The sequence below is a fragment of the Neodiprion virginianus genome, chromosome 7 (genome assembly GCF_021901495.1).
Source record: "Neodiprion virginianus isolate iyNeoVirg1 chromosome 7, iyNeoVirg1.1, whole genome shotgun sequence".
In the NCBI taxonomy this organism is placed as follows: Eukaryota; Metazoa; Arthropoda; class Insecta; order Hymenoptera; family Diprionidae; genus Neodiprion; species Neodiprion virginianus.
In genome coordinates, this window is record NC_060883.1 from 20,038,149 (window position 1) to 20,053,568 (window position 15,420).

Below are 15,420 nucleotides of genomic sequence, written 5' to 3' on the forward strand. Positions count from 1 at the left end.
ACGCCGATAAATTCGACGAGAAAATAGTCGGAACAAATGATCATTTTTTCAGTTTTTATTAACGTAAAAAAAGAATCTCAAAATGCTTTTGCAGATTTTTTCCGTTTTCAATTACAAATTCTTTGAGTCGCTTAGCATCAGCCCGTCACTGAGACGGTAATTCACTGACGATTAATACCTTACTTTCGGAAATGCGCGGCTTCAACATGCGAAAGTTGTTCTAACGAACGATGCATCTATTCGTATGATTTCTCGTGGATGCAACGGTTCACTTTAAAACTCATTCTAACACGAATACATCTCCTACCGCTTCTCCTTAAAATCACTTTGTTATGCATAAATATAAGTATTTGTTTAGTAACTTTACTGGAACCCTCGTATGGTTATCTGCCGAGATAAATATGTTCAATACTATAATGACGATGTTAGGAAACGTCGAGTATTGCAACACATATCAGATTTTAAGATTATGGAAAAATAAGTAGGAAGTGGAAGAAACAAACAAAATGAAGAGTTAAGTTGTTCAATATAAAATAAAAATTATAAATAACAGAAGTAAATGGGATCTAGCAAAGGCATTTCGTAACTGAAAAGAACGTACAGCATGTTTCATCTCAACTCTGATGGATAATGCAGCATTTTTTTTTCTCAACGTTGGTAATAAATTGTACTGGAAGGTATAACAACCAAAACAATTAGCTCTTGACTCTTCAAGAGATACAAAAATCAATTAACACAACTTGAATACCGAAGAAAGTACACTCTCGTGTTGTCTAATCGCCAGTATCAAAGTTATCCTTGCGTGAAAGAAAGAATAAAGATATGTCATTGTTGACTTAATCCATCAAAAAATTTGGTCTCCCGTTATCGTAGAAAAGAATTTCGATACAATCGCAAATGCATTAGGTGCGGATAGAAATTCTGTGACTTAGCTCTTTCCCGTGCGCAGATGTTGGCTGGGATGTTAAGTACTTATGATTTTTGAATGTTTTAGCAGTACTCGCACTTAAACCATTTTGTGAAGTATTGGAACAATGGTTTAGTTATCTGTTGGTACAAATCGATATTGGGAGAGTGATATAATGGTAATTGATTTGGGTAGAAAATATGATCCGAACGGTTCGTCATTTTACTTATCATTTCAACTAAAATAATAATTTCATTCACCATTTCACTGCTGACAATCGTAGATCTCTAATTTGTTCAAGTCACATGAAACTCAGAAGAGACGAGAAACGAGAAAAATTTTCATTGTTTGACTTTAGAATTTATAATTTTGTTTTCCAAATTGCCTTAATGATCGTGTCAGTCTTCGATAATATGTTATTTTGAAACTGAACAGACTAAGAGACTAATTCATGCGCAACCGACGTAAGCAGTGAAAAATTGATTTTTATTTATTTATTTATTTTGTAACTGAAATATTTCAAATCTTGCAGAGATATGTTTGCTGCGAATTTTTTAGAACATCAAGTGTAGCCTGGGATATTTGGTCCGAGCATCCAGTTTCACTCAAAGCATCCACCAAACGTATTATAATACCGTAATAACCAATTAGAGTAAGAAGTTGCTTTTTCATTATCTGCCACTGTAACTGTACATCTTAGAGCATATACAGTAATATTGTAAGAAACGACTGATCTTACGGCGGATGGATTTTATATTGTGATACCTAGACATTTCGGAAAATGTGACGTTATCAACCTCAGATAATCACTAAATCCCAGCGGTAACTGTAAACAATTTTTTCCACCACCTTCTTTGAAAGTTTTGTTCTCGAAACCTGTGAAATGTATATACAGGTACCGTTTTTCCAAATAGGGAATCTTAAACTTGTATGGCACAAATATTACACATTGACTCCGTCGCATTATCGCATTTGGACACGCAATGTTACCCCGTTTAAGGCCATCTGCACAAAGTTTGCCTTGTCCATTATTAAAGGCACGTCCAAGTTCGGACCTGGAGTGAAACGGAACTTTGACAACATCCTGATCAGGCCAACTTTAGACTGCACCAACCCGAACCTCATACCTGCAATTAAAACGGAATCAAATCAGTTTGAACCTGTGTTAATAATCGAAGGCTACAACACCAACGTACCGATGCAGTTCCTTGGGCCCTCACCAAATGGCAAGTAAGCGTACGGGTGTCTCTTGGCAATGTTTTCCTCATTAAACCGTTCCGGGTCGAATTTCTCTGGTTCTGGATATAGGTCGGGGTCCCAATGGATTCCAAGAACCGGGACAATAATCTTAGTACCTTTGGTGGCTCGGAAGCCGGTACCAGGCAGGTCAATATCCTCGGTGCACTCTCTGTTGAGTATCGGAACGACTGGGTACTTCCTCAGCGTTTCTGTGGATCACGGTTGAACATTAACTGATGTTTGGTCAAAGGACCGAGCCGTTCCGCAATGTGTAAAATATAATGTTGAGAACAACTTGCCAGAAACGACTTTGTGAAGATGGGGCATCGCTCTGATGGACTCGTAAGTTACGTCCCCGTATTCTTCAAGGACTCTGATTATTTCCGCGGCTGTTTTCTCCTGCAATTCCTGATTCAGCGCCAACTCGTAGAGGCAATGGGTCACCGTTGACGATGATGTGTCAAAGCCACCAACCCAGAAGACGAATGCTTGTGCGGCTCCTTCGTCCATGGTAATCTTCTGCTCGTCGACTTTTTTTTTTTTTAAATAAAAACTATTACAACTTTCTCTCTTCTATTTTTTGTAAAACAGAAACTACTAAACATGAGAGAGGAATCTTATGTAAGTAATCCAAAGCAAAAATTGGCAAAATACCTGTCCCAGGCAGCGGTGCTTTTTCGTCGTCATTATGAACGTAGCCTTTATATATAAGCTGTATGACCAAGTCTAAAAAGTCTCTTCGAACGACGTTATTGGCCGTTCTATATTCTACTGCTTCCTTGAAAGCGCCCATGAAAAAATTAGTGACATCCTCGGGAATCGCGGTAAATTTAAACAGTTTATGCAAAATTGGAAAAGCAAAAACAAGTCCGGCTATACCCTTTCTTGGGGCAAAAAACTTTCTACCCATCGCCCGGAATTCAGCATCTGGATTTTCTAGGCTGTTACAATCAATACCGAAAGCCACTGAAGCGATCACGTCGGTGGAAAACCTTTGACGAGAGAAACGGAAGATGGTTAGTACTTGGATACATTTCTACCAGCTTAATGAAACCTGGACCTCTATAGAGGTAAACTGACCTTGCCATAAGATCTTTTATCTCAATCACTTCAGAGTTTTGAGCTTTTTTCTCGACTATCAGTGAAAGTCTGTTGGAAGTTTCTTTAACCGTAGGGAACATTTGTTTTATCTTGCTGGAAGTGAACGTGGGAGAGAACTTGTTCCTCAAAAATCTCCATTTGGCACCAGGCAGTGAGAACAAATGTCCGGACAGTGGTTCAGTCTTTTCATCGCAGTAAACTCCACGGTCGTGGAAATGCGGAAATTCTTTTGTAAGAACAAAGCGTAAGAGGTCTAGATCGGCGATGACGAGGTTAGGCCGGGTAAACAAGTAAACGCCAATAATTGGATGTTTCTTATACTCCGAGTAGATATCTTGGAAAAGTTCACCTGCGACATACCAGAAAATTATTTACACTCACGAAATTAATCCTCGGTTAAAAGGGCACATACCAATGGCTGGGTGAAAAAATTATCTGTCTCGCTCGTGACATTTTTTCACCGTAAATTCAGTTGTTATCAATGTTAGACTCCGTACAAAACTCGCCGTTGCGCTCCGAAATTCATGCAAGCTCCGTTTTGGGGATATTGTATTATTATATTTCTACATGCAGGGGCGAGGTGACAAAATGTGCCCATTAGGGAGAAAAAGCTTCGAACGGAGATTTGAATCAATGGTTGGAGTAGGTATTATTTGCATTCTTGCAGCGAGGAGTTTTGTATGGAGTCTAACTATTCTACCAACTAAATTTACGCCGCAAAAATTTCACGAACGAAACAGCCGGGTTTTCATTCAACCTTAGCTGGAGATAACCGGTTCTTCACGTGCAGTCCAGAATAGGCGGTTCTTCAAGCGGAAACCGAGATAACCGGTTTTGCAAGCGAAACCCGAGATAGTCGCTTGATCGACGCAGTCGTCGATACGGAGTGAGTCATTTGAAACTCCAGAAATGGAAGGAGCTTAGTGGATGAATTAGACCGTACTCATCAAGCCAATCTGGCAAATCTTTGGTATAACGTCGAGAAGTCATTATTGTTGTTGTCAAAGTAAGATTCGAAGACTACATATAGATAACCACCGTGAATAACAAACGGTAACGAAGATGTGGCAAAAATGAAAAGACGGCAGCACGAAATGTCGACAATTAGGTTCACCTTGGCATGTGAAAGTCATGTTTATTCACAGGCGTATATACTGAACATTCGTTAGATTGGCTGAGGGGTTGGGCTTCATTCATCGACACAGCTCCTTCCATTATCACAGTTTGAATTGAATCACTCTGTATATACAAATCAACCATTTATAGTTCGGATGATGCAAAAACACTTGACGGCACTTTGTTATACCTATTGAACGTTTTCTTGTTGTGACGGGCTTGATGTGGCCAAAAGGAATGATCGGCTTTGGAGAAATTACATTTCTCGAACTCCAGTAGCTGAAGGACACATATTTTAGGTAGGCATAAACAGATATGACAAGGGCAATTATTATCCCGGCAAATTCCAGGAGGAAATAGCTGGAGTGAACCACCATGTTTTCTGTACCTTCCAATGTACAGAAATATAATTTAAAGACTTTGCTACGTTTGTCAGGCTTTTCAACCTGAAAATTTTCACTTCGATAAAACTTTTCTCACAGCACCGGATTTCGCGAATCTTTAATCCTGCGCAGAAAAATCTCTTTGTTCAGTTCTTTCGTTTTGTTCGAAACAACGCGAAACCAACTCCATGCATCGTCGCAATATCAGTCAACCTCCACTCGAGACCGGAGCTGTACGCCAAACATGTTATCGGCTTATATACTTTGCCATCCCCCCATCTTCCCCCACTCGGTTTTTCCCGGAATTTCCAGGTAACTTCCTCCACTGCCTTACTCTCAATGCATAGCTATCTGACGAAGTGTAAACAGTGACGAGATACTTCCATTCTCAAATGTTGAACGTGTTTACAAAAGTGCGTACCATACATTCACTAAAGAATTAAACATGGCCTGAGCACCTCGTTCATTCGAACTTCTATATTGACAAAATTATGTACCCTCATCAAATGATCAACATGAGTAGTTACTTGAGTAGGTACTGTGGGTAGGTTCTGTCTGGAACATGATTTTGATGAGATTGAATCGAGACTTTCGCGCAATCAGCGACATGTTTACTTCACTGAATTTGGAAAAAAAAACCCTGTCAAGTTCCGAAGATTTGGGTAAGACAGAGTTAGTGCCGTAAACGTTTTTGATGTTTCATCGCGATATCTAATCATTTCAGATAACCTGCTGGTCAAGTCACCCAAAAACGTCGTGATAATATGCTGTAAGGCATGATACATAACCTCACTTCATTTTGAGTATCCTTATCAGTTCCAATTTTGACAGACAAATGATTTAAGAAAGGTAACCATTTCATGTATACATTTTTCCGTACATGTGATTCACTTGAAATTTTGTATTCACGGGCTTTTGGGGTCGCTGATTATGAATCTGAACGTAAAATTCCAAAATTCAAAATGGCGAATTCAATATGGCGAACATATGTTCAAAAAGTGATTTGATTTTGATAAAAACTTGACGGTACTTGGTTTTCGGGGTCACTGATTACGAATCTGAACTCGAAATTCGAGAATTCAAAATCGCGGATTCAATATGACGTACAGACAGAAACAAGAAAAAATTTTCGGTTTGTATTAAGTTTGCGCAAAAATTGACATTTGAATTTTCACGGTAGATTAGCAGAAAATGCTTTTTTCGTGGAAAAGTACTAATTTCGAGCATTTGTTTCCATGTTCTATTTTTGCAATAAATAAATAAATAAATAAATGAATTTTGTGTTTTTTTTAGAAATTTTTATAAATATTTCAGAGATCATGTGCAACAAAAAAGATTTGGCAGGTGTTACCAAAACTGTAGTTGAGTAATTATAACGCTGCAAAAGAATGGTGGGACGCTGAGTGTCCCAGCGTGAATTACAAGATTAAACCAGATAAGTTCCCCCTAGTGGAATGACTTGCAATCAGTCCTCACATATCCGTTGACGATTACGGTTACAACGTTTCTTGAGATTTCACGCACTTCAGACTTTCTAGAGAATCCCGATACAATTTTGCGGTTGGTATGCGATAAGCCTTTTTATTCACAAGTTACTGTGCCGAGTCAACTTTTTTACAACAGGATAGTATCCTGTGGTTTTGAGGTCGGTGATTACGAATCTAAAATCAGATTTTGTAAAATTCAGTGAGTAAAAGTATTGTAAGCTCGAACCTTGAGAATCGATTCAAAGAATCTGTGCTTGTTTATGAATATGTATTTAAACTGAAGTGTTCTGTAAAAAAAAGAATAATTAAAATCATGCGTATTGATAGTTGGCATGGACGTGCTGAGCGAGAAATGCACACGCGCAGATCATCAAAGTTCGTAAACCTGGACACGACAAGATCTGTAAACCGGGCTTAAGTCTGAATTCAGAACAGTTAAATCGTACTCTTTTTTCCCTGCACAGGTTAATACGAATGATTTTGAATCATAAATGTCAAACATGAAACAGTCAGTAATCTCAGTTGTGAAATGGAGGAACATCCGAAAACTGACTGGTTTGTTAATTACAAGAACGCATCGTGGAAAAATTGACTCGTAAATTCTCCTGCCGAAGATTATTTTGAGGTCCAAAGTAATTGACAAATTTCTCATATCGATTGATCGCTATCTGCCGTCGATCGGCACCAATTGCTTTCAATAGGAACTACCGGTTTGTTATCAATGTTTTTCAAACTCCATTAGCCAAAGGTTATAAATCTTATCGACAGAGAGCATATAATGCAAGATTTTGCGAAATTAAACGTCATTGTCAGAAAGGCGCTAATGCAGTTTAAATTTGGTGTTGGGTTGAGGCATTTTTCAAATCCCGTCCAACCACTTTCGAAATACCTTCACGTGATTCGATAAAATTTCGATGCAAATACTCTATCTTAGTTTGGATGCCAATGGAACCTAACATTTTACTGCGACTGTAACATTATCATACGATTTCGCAAACACTTCATACGCGTAATACCTCGATACCAATACTCGTTTCGTGTCGTTTGGCAGATAAGAGTAAGTAGGATTGATAAAAAGCCACGTGCGAATTCGTATAGTCATTTCGTATCTACCAGGAGTTATGTGTAAACCAGCGCCAACAGATAAGCAACCGAAATTACATCTTATGTCTGTACTACCAGTTCTGAAAAGATTTGCATACCTTATCGACTTAGTTTGCGTCAGCTGCCAAGTCACGTGCTTTCATAAATAGCGTGGCGGACCTCTTACATTGGTTCAGTTGCCTATCTAGTCGCGCTGAGCACCCAGGTTTACAGAAAAGTTGCAGTACGTTGTTCTGATTTTGATTCCGGCCAGGGTTTACTTTATAGATTCTAATTAGGTGACAAATCATTATTACGAAATTCCTAAGAATCTATAAAGGTGTTATATCTCGGACCTGAAAGACATTTTCGTCAGAAGTTATATCTTTGGAGTAGTATATAATAAAATAATAATTTCAACATTTTTTAATTTTGATCGTTTGTTCCCATCATTTTAAGCAACAACTCTGCCAAGTTTCAAACCGTTCTTTTTATTTGTACCAAAGTCATAAAAAACGAAATAAATTGTTATAAAAATCACTGGTATTTTTCATTTCAAGCTTTCGGAGTCTTGAGGCACGTCTTCCGGTTGATGTAGCGGCTTGAGACTTTACACAGAGATTTGTTCAATGATTTTGAACAGATTGGAGTGGCGTCCCAATCTAAATTTCTCCACAACCAAATAAGGATCACCTTTTGTCATGAAAAGACTAGCATTTTCTATTTTACTTTTACAAGTACAGCCAATGTACATTATCGCTCTTCGGCGCGAAGCACTACTTCATCTCTGGTGCAATACACGAGATTTCCTTTGTCCATTATCAGCGGTATTTGCAAACCCGGTCCAGGTTTGAAACGGTATTTAGAGAGCAAAGTGACAAGCGCAACCTTTGTCTGTACCTGACCGAACCTCTTACCTGTAAAGTCAACACAATTCGATCAGTTTACACTCACTCTCATATTTCAGAGCCACGAAATCGACATACCGATGCAGATCCTCGGCCCTTCGCCAAACGGAAGATAACTGTACTGATGTCTACTGGCGATATTCTCTTCGGTGAAACGTTCGGGGTCGTATTTTTCAGGCTCTGGATATATTTCGGGGTCCATGTGGAGTCCGAGAGTCGGGATGACTATCGAAACACCTTTTTGGACACGGAGGCCAACGCCGGGTATCTCAAAATCTTTTGTGCACTCTCTGTTCAGCATCGGCACCGGTGGATACTTTCTCAGCGTTTCTAAAGAGACGAGGAAACATCAGCTGGAACTTGATCGCGGTTTTCAATCGTTCAGAGTTTAAGGAATTATTATTCGAAGAAACCAACCGGCAACGACTTTGTCAAGGTACGGCATCGCCTTGACGCTATCGTAAGATATTTCACCGAATTCTTCAATTACTGTGTTAATCTCCTTGGCCACTTTGTCCTGTATTTCCGGATGCACTGACAATTCGTAAAGCGTATGGGTAACGGTTGAAGAGGTCGTCTCAAAACCGGCTGCCCAGAATACGAAGGCCTGTGCAGCTCCTTCAATTATGGTGATTTTCTTGGTATCAGTCTCTGTTTCATTAGAAAAAATTTCAGTTGCCTTCATCATTTTGAATCTTTGAACAGAAATCAGTCGGAATATTACCTATCGATGCCGTTGTTTTTTTCCCATCATCATTCTGTACCGAACCTTTCTGCATCAGTTGCATAACCAGGTCTAAGAAGTCTCTTCTGACTACGTTGTTAGCCATCCTGTACTCCACCGTTTCCTTGAATGCACCGATGAAGAAGTCCGCTATTTCCTTGTCAACTCCGCGAATACGGAATACGTCCAACAGGTATGGGACCATAAGTGCCACCACGTTTTTTAGGGGTCTGGGTTGAAAAATCCTGCGTCCCCATTTTCGAAAGTCTGCATCCGGATTCTCGATGCTATTACACTCTATTCCGAAAGCCGCCGAGGCTATAACGTCTGTGGCGTACCTGAAACAAACCCAACGAGATATCGTTATTGTTTACTCATGGTTGCATATTCACCAACGGTTGATTGACTAACCGCGCTATGAGATCCTTGAACTCTATCAATTCGGAATTCTTGGCTTTTCTTCCGACGAACGTGGCCAGTGTCTCGGAACTTTCTTTGATCGTGAAGAACATCTGCTTCATTTTACTCGCAGTGAATGTAGGGGTGAACTTGGTCCTTAAGTACTTCCACCTTTCGCCAGGCACAACAAACAAGTGCATCGACAAGGGGTCGACCTTTTCATTGGAGTGTAAACCACGATCGTGGAAGTGCGAAAACTCTTTTGTGAGCACAAGACGTATCAAGTCTGGGTCGTTGACGACGAGGCTCGGCCTGTGAAAAATGTAGATACCGACGACCTGGATTTTTTTAAACTTCGCGTAGACATCGTGGAAGAGTTCGCCTGTAATTAATAATGTTTGACACTTTTTCATCACCTGAAATAATACCTCTGGCCGTTTTTACGTACCGATCGATCGCTGCCCGGCGAAAAGTGGTCCCAAGTTGCCGATCGGAACTACCGGCTTGATGTAATCGATGTTTCTCGAACTCCAGTAGTTGTAAACAACATATTTCATGTACAGGTACGTCGAGAAGATAATGGCGATTAATACTGCCAAAAAATCAACAACAAAGTATGAGGAAAGAAACCCCATTGTTAGAAAGAAAGGCCACCTCACGTTCGGTCCAACACAGAGATGTATTTTTCAAATCTTGTTTCAACACTTTCCGCTGTTACATTACCGAAGCAAAACACCGCAGAGATGCTTACCGCGCGCGTTGATCCCACTGAATGATGTGATCGTATCGTTTCTAACTTTGTCCTCCGGCTGCCTCCTCGTTATATGCCTACACCAATCTTCGTTCGTGGTGGAGATTAGGCTGAGTGGGATAGTCGATTAGCAACGTGTGAGTTGGTTTTATCGATGAAAGTTTACTCGTGATGACTCGTAGTTAGTGTTAATTTTATTCCTGGGATATTTCACATTTTTTCTCTAGCCCCTATTGTTTTTTTTTTCTACTTTTATCAATAATTCAATAACATATCGGACGGATTAGCCAGGAATTTTTTTTCAAATTTTTGGAACTATCGTTGAGCCATAACAACCTGCCGAATAATTGGATTTCTGTGATTCTCCGATTTTTCAAAATCACGTGGATTTCAATCTGGAGGCCTTATCAAAAAATTTCACTCATAAAAGTATTACTATTGTTTATAAAATTTTTGATTTCAATGTTTGATAAAAATTTCTTTACCGTAGTGTTTTTTTTTTTTTTTTTTTAATAATTGAGAAAATTGGTTTATATTTCTTCCGGGCATATTTTTTAGTGTTCGGATTAGTTGTGAACCCTTAGCCTAATGAATAGTGTGGAAAGGGTTGCGAAACAAAGACCCTGAGTAGCAGGCTTTTTTTCAACGTAACCACATCCCTAGAAAATGTTGTTTTTGAAGAGGTAGCTGCATTTCAACCGAGCCAGTGGCTGGAATGAAATAAAAGTTGCATAATTGGGAGTTCCAGAGGCAGGGCGGATTCGTTAGTTTATTATTACTAAAATGGACCGAACTACATTAGAGAAATAGAGTGGCTCTCTCTACTTATGACACATCCCAAATAATTGATGAGAAATCCCTAAGAATTTATAATGAAATCCTTCCATTGACCCCACGTATTTTCACCATAAATTATAACTCTTGGCTATGTAACCGACCTATGGTGAGAATAAGAAACCAATTCTGAAATCGGAAGGAATGCATCGGCAAATAACACCAATCTGGATCCCCGATCAATGAGTACATTATACAGAACGATGTTACTACACTCAGCATGACTTGTATATTTGCTGATTACAGTCGTTGAGAGTGGGGATGGATATGAGTCTTGGCTGGGTGCTCGGTGGGATGTGTTAGATAAATGTTGCGTATAAATATTTAGTGTGACATAATTGATCGATTACTCGTATATGCCTCGTGTTTACGTTACGCGTAGCTTCTCGGTTTCAACTGTCCGTGCGTGTATTTTATAATCTCGATAGAGTGTGATCTTTTATTGCACTTTTGAAGTGTTGGAAAGAAATTATTCTCGACATGTGATTCTTTCGAAGGTTTTATTCTATCTCTTTACAAGCTTTTAAACCTCGCCTAGGTTCCGGGTAACAAAGCTTTTACACATTGAGCCAAAATGACGAAATTGACTTGAGTGTGTTGAACAAGTTTGTCCGAAAGTAAAGGCAATCAAGTATAATATATACTTTTTTTTTTCAAAAGAATGCAGTTGTAGCATAAGAACTTTATTTTTCAACTTGACTTACGTAGTTACGGTGATATAAAAGAATGTTTATGATAAAGCTGATTATCGCTCTTCGATGCGAAGCACTATTCCATTACTGTCAGGGCAGTGCACGAGATTTCCTTTGTCCATGACCATCGGTACTTTCAGATTTGGTCCAGGTTTGAAACGGTATTTGGAAAGCAAACTGATGATCGCAACCTTCGTCTGTACCAGACCGAACCTCATGCCTGCGAAAACATCAAAAATCAATCAGTTTATATCCAATCGAATTAGTCATATTTGAGAGCCACAAGATCAACTTACCGATGCAGTTCCTCGGCCCCTCACCAAACGGTAAATAAGTGTACTGATGTCTACTTGCGACGTTCTCCTCATTGAATCGTTCGGGGTCGAACTTTTCTGGTTCTGGATAAATGTCTGGGTCCGATTGAATCCCGAGGACTGGGATGACTATCGCAGTCCCTTTTTCGATGCGCAAACCAGTGCCGGGCAGCTCAAACTTTTTCGTGCACTCTCTGTTCAGAATTGGTACTGATGGATACTTTCTCAGGGTTTCTGAAAAAAGCGAGAGAACATTGTACAGCACTTCGTTATGGGACTCGGTAGTTGTGGTTGAAGGAATTGTTATTGAAAGAAACCAACCGTCAACGACCTTGGCAAGGTAGGGCATCGCCTTGACGCTGTCGTAAGATACGCCTCCTAATTCTTGTAGAACTGTGTTTATTTCATCGGCCACTTTGTCTTGCAAGTCTTGATGTAACGCCAACTCGTAAAGACAGTGGGTCACGGTTGATGAAGATGTCTCGAAGCCAGCCAACCAGAAGACGAAAGCTTGAGCAGCTCCTTCCATCATTGTGATTCTTTCAGAGTCAAGCGCTGCGCAGGCAAAATAATTCTCAGTTCATTTCCCCGTTTCAATTATTTAAAAATCAACGATACGAAAGATTACCTGATGATTGCGCCGGTTTCAGCTCGTCGTCATTTTTCACGTAGCCTTTGTTCATCAGCTGCATGATAAGATCCATGAAGTCCTTTCGAACTATGTTATTGGCTTGCCTGTACTGGACGGTTTCCTTGAATGCACTGATAAAGAACTTGGTAACATCCTTGTCGGTTACAGGCATACGGAATGTTTTCAATATGGACGGGGCGAAAAATGATAGAAAATTTGTCAATGGTCTGGTCGCAAAAGCTTTTCGACCCATCTTTCGAAATTCCACATCAGGATTTTCAATGCTTTTGCAGTCTAGACCGAAGGCCGTTGAGGCTATAACGTCGGTGGAGAACCTTCATTGAAAAAAATAAGGTAACGTTAATTCCCACTAAACAACGTTAAATTGATTTCAATTAAATTTGTAATTATTCAACCATGTATAAACCAACCTTGCTACGAGATCTTTCACTTCGACCAATTCCGAATTCTTCGCTTTATCCGCCACAAACGCGGCGAGTGTCTCAGAACAATCTTTGACGGTGAAAAACATTTGCTTCATTTTACTTGAAGTGAATGTGGGGCTAAACTTGGTCCTCAAGTACTTCCATTTCGCACCAGGGACCGCAAACAGATGTGCCGACAGAGGATCGATCTTTTCCTCGGAATATACTCCACGATCGTGAAAGTGCGTAAAATCCTTTGTCAGAACAAGGCGTATGATATCGGGATCGTTGATCACAAGCGCAGGCTTGTAAAAGGTGTAGACACCGAAAAAAGGATTTTTCTTAAACTTCAAGTAGGCATCGCGGAAAAATTCACCTGTAACAGAGATACGAAGTTTGTGCTATAGTGTTTCGAAATGACTTCGGAACCAAAGTAAATTTGCATCGGAAAGACCGTTGACTCACCCATCGAATATTTGACTGAAAACACAGGCCACATACTGCCAAAAGGAACAATCGTCTCATAGGAGACGACATTTCTTGAACTCCAATAATCGAAGGCCACATACTTGAAGTAGACGTAAATGGCACAGAGGACCGCAATTATTATCCCCAAGAATTCAACAAGAAAGAACGCCGAGTAAAGCGCCATCGTTTCGATATCCGATACCAATCAGAGGGCTGAAAATATTCGACACAATTATATAGTTTTGTGGAGAAAAGATTCGTGATCAATCCGGGAACACTTGCAATCTACTTTTATGTCCTTCTGAGGCAATATCGAGCAAAATTAGGCCTGGATAAACTCACGGATGATTTGATATTTTTCACCTATTGTGTCGCGCAATGCTTTCTTCTTATGCTTCTTGGATGTTCACTTCAAATTTCTTGGAGCGATTCTCTTTATACAATCGTATCGCTGCTTTGACGAAGGAACGATAAGTTCTTAGAGATTGTTCGCGAAACAATGCTCCACACTGCCGTCCTCCGCGGCTTTTATACGGGGTTTTAGCAAATCAAAATGCCTCTGCGAATCTCTCGTGATAACCCCACAGTGACCCGACTAACAACAAATATTTCCCCCAAGTCTTGAGAGTGATTCGTCTAACGACGTGTGACGTTCACGACCTACCAGCAGATTAATTTCGCCAAATACTCACGATGATTCAACAGTATTCCGATTATGTTTATACCGAAATAATGTTTCTCACAATCGCGTAAACTCGCGACTTTTTAATAATTTTTTACTCCATGTGCACGATCTCCGGGTTTTCGGTTCAAATTAAGGTAGAAAAGAATTTCCGACTGCCAATCTTCGGCCAAAGAATAGATCCTTATATCAGCAGAATCCCCACTTGGGTATTCGGTTGCTAGCACGTTCTATCTATAAAAACATGAGTGGCTGATAATCACAGCGGACCAAATAGGAATAGCCTTGGTGAAAATAACAAAAATTACGCACAAATTTACATATATGTATCTTCAACTACGTAAGTGTCTCCATTGATAGTTTAGCTGTTGATTTATATGCGATTGAATCGGATTGATAGATATACGAAGTTGAACTTGAAGTTCGGTAGAATAATGATTTTGCATCGTGAACGTGAATTTGTTCATCATTGATCTTCATCCTCACATCATCAAAATATTTAAATATTTTATAAATCGGATAATCCCAACGGCGTAAAAAGTAGAATCCCCAAAGTTTTTGCTCAAGATATCCATCATGCTGTTGTACCGTATGCAAATAATTACAGGTCAAATTTTCGCTCAGTCATCATGCGTTGAACGAATCTGGGTTTCGGCAGCAAGATAATAACTGTAATAATTTTGGACAGCTTCCCTACACAACTGAGTCGCTTCTACATCCATTATATGTATCCAGCACGGAATTGGAACGATTTGTATCGACACCGCAAGAAATTTTCAAAGTGGACAAAAATCTGTTTTTTGTACATGAGGAATTTTTTATTTCGTAACGAATGGACGCGATAATTCAAACAAAATTTTCGTGTTTCTCGAGTCTTCGTGTGTCACTTGAGTAAGGTCGGCAGTCAATTATCTCGGTAATCAGTTCTGACTGATATTTTATGAAATAAATTCAACAAACAAAAAACAGTCTTACTCCTATGAAGTAATCGTGAATAGATTTGATCAAAATATCGGTATAGAAGATTCTTTAGTTGGGTTTAGCTTATTTATACTTTCGGATATCAATTTTCCACCGTATTTAAACAGTTATACCGAGAAAAGTTTGTTTTGCAATTTTCGTAAAAAAAAAAAAAAAATTTCCAATTCCTGCTCCGAGTTCCTGGCAGCCATTTGCCGCATGATTAACATAGAGCATGGCTTGACCATATCGAACTATTTTTCACACATTTTATTATTATTATTATTATTATTATTATTTTATTGTTGATGAAAGT

At 39.4% G+C, this 15,420-nt stretch overlaps 2 protein-coding genes across 2 annotated transcripts; both read right to left on the reverse strand.

Moving 5' to 3' along the window:
- Window positions 1-40: 40 nt before the first annotated feature.
- LOC124308685 (probable cytochrome P450 6a14) lies at window positions 41-4,992 on the reverse strand. The gene is made up of 6 exons (XM_046771641.1): window positions 4,554-4,992; window positions 3,227-3,596; window positions 2,801-3,138; window positions 2,446-2,676; window positions 2,104-2,355; window positions 41-2,034 (listed from the first exon to the last, which is right to left on the reverse strand). Exons 1-6 carry the CDS (start codon window positions 4,738-4,740, stop codon window positions 1,871-1,873), a joined length of 1,542 nt encoding a protein of 513 aa, XP_046627597.1. The 5' UTR covers window positions 4,741-4,992; the 3' UTR covers window positions 41-1,870.
- A 2,795-nt stretch (window positions 4,993-7,787) lies between these two features.
- LOC124309484 (uncharacterized) lies at window positions 7,788-14,300 on the reverse strand. Its single transcript, XM_046773151.1, has 13 exons — window positions 13,805-14,300; window positions 13,460-13,675; window positions 13,001-13,370; window positions 12,567-12,904; window positions 12,260-12,493; window positions 11,921-12,172; window positions 11,681-11,844; window positions 9,796-10,027; window positions 9,360-9,729; window positions 8,949-9,286; window positions 8,642-8,875; window positions 8,303-8,554; window positions 7,788-8,233 (listed from the first exon to the last, which is right to left on the reverse strand). Exons 2-13 carry the CDS (start codon window positions 13,644-13,646, stop codon window positions 8,070-8,072), a joined length of 3,135 nt encoding a protein of 1,044 aa, XP_046629107.1. The 5' UTR covers window positions 13,647-13,675; window positions 13,805-14,300; the 3' UTR covers window positions 7,788-8,069.
- Between the last annotated feature and the right edge of the window lie 1,120 nt (window positions 14,301-15,420).

Excerpts from the sequence above, each read along its gene's own strand:
- LOC124309484 (XM_046773151.1), bottom strand. The coding sequence starts at position 13,646 with ATGGCGCTTTACTCGGCGTTCTTTCTTGTTGAATTCTTGGGGATAATA. Across the intron at positions 10,028-11,680 it reads TGCTTCGCATCGAAGAGCGA|CATCTCTGTGTTGGACCGAA; the intron begins TAATCAGCTTTA and ends ATTTGAAAAATA. Across the intron at positions 8,234-8,302 it reads AGGGCCGAGGATCTGCATCG|GTAAGAGGTTCGGTCAGGTA; the intron begins GTATGTCGATTT and ends TTGACTTTACAG.
- LOC124308685 (XM_046771641.1), bottom strand. The coding sequence starts at position 4,740 with ATGGTGGTTCACTCCAGCTATTTCCTCCTGGAATTTGCCGGGATAATA. Across the intron at positions 3,139-3,226 it reads ATAAAAGATCTTATGGCAAG|GTTTTCCACCGACGTGATCG; the intron begins GTCAGTTTACCT and ends CTCTCGTCAAAG. Across the intron at positions 2,677-2,800 it reads AGCACCGCTGCCTGGGACAG|TCGACGAGCAGAAGATTACC; the intron begins GTATTTTGCCAA and ends AAAAAAAAAAAG.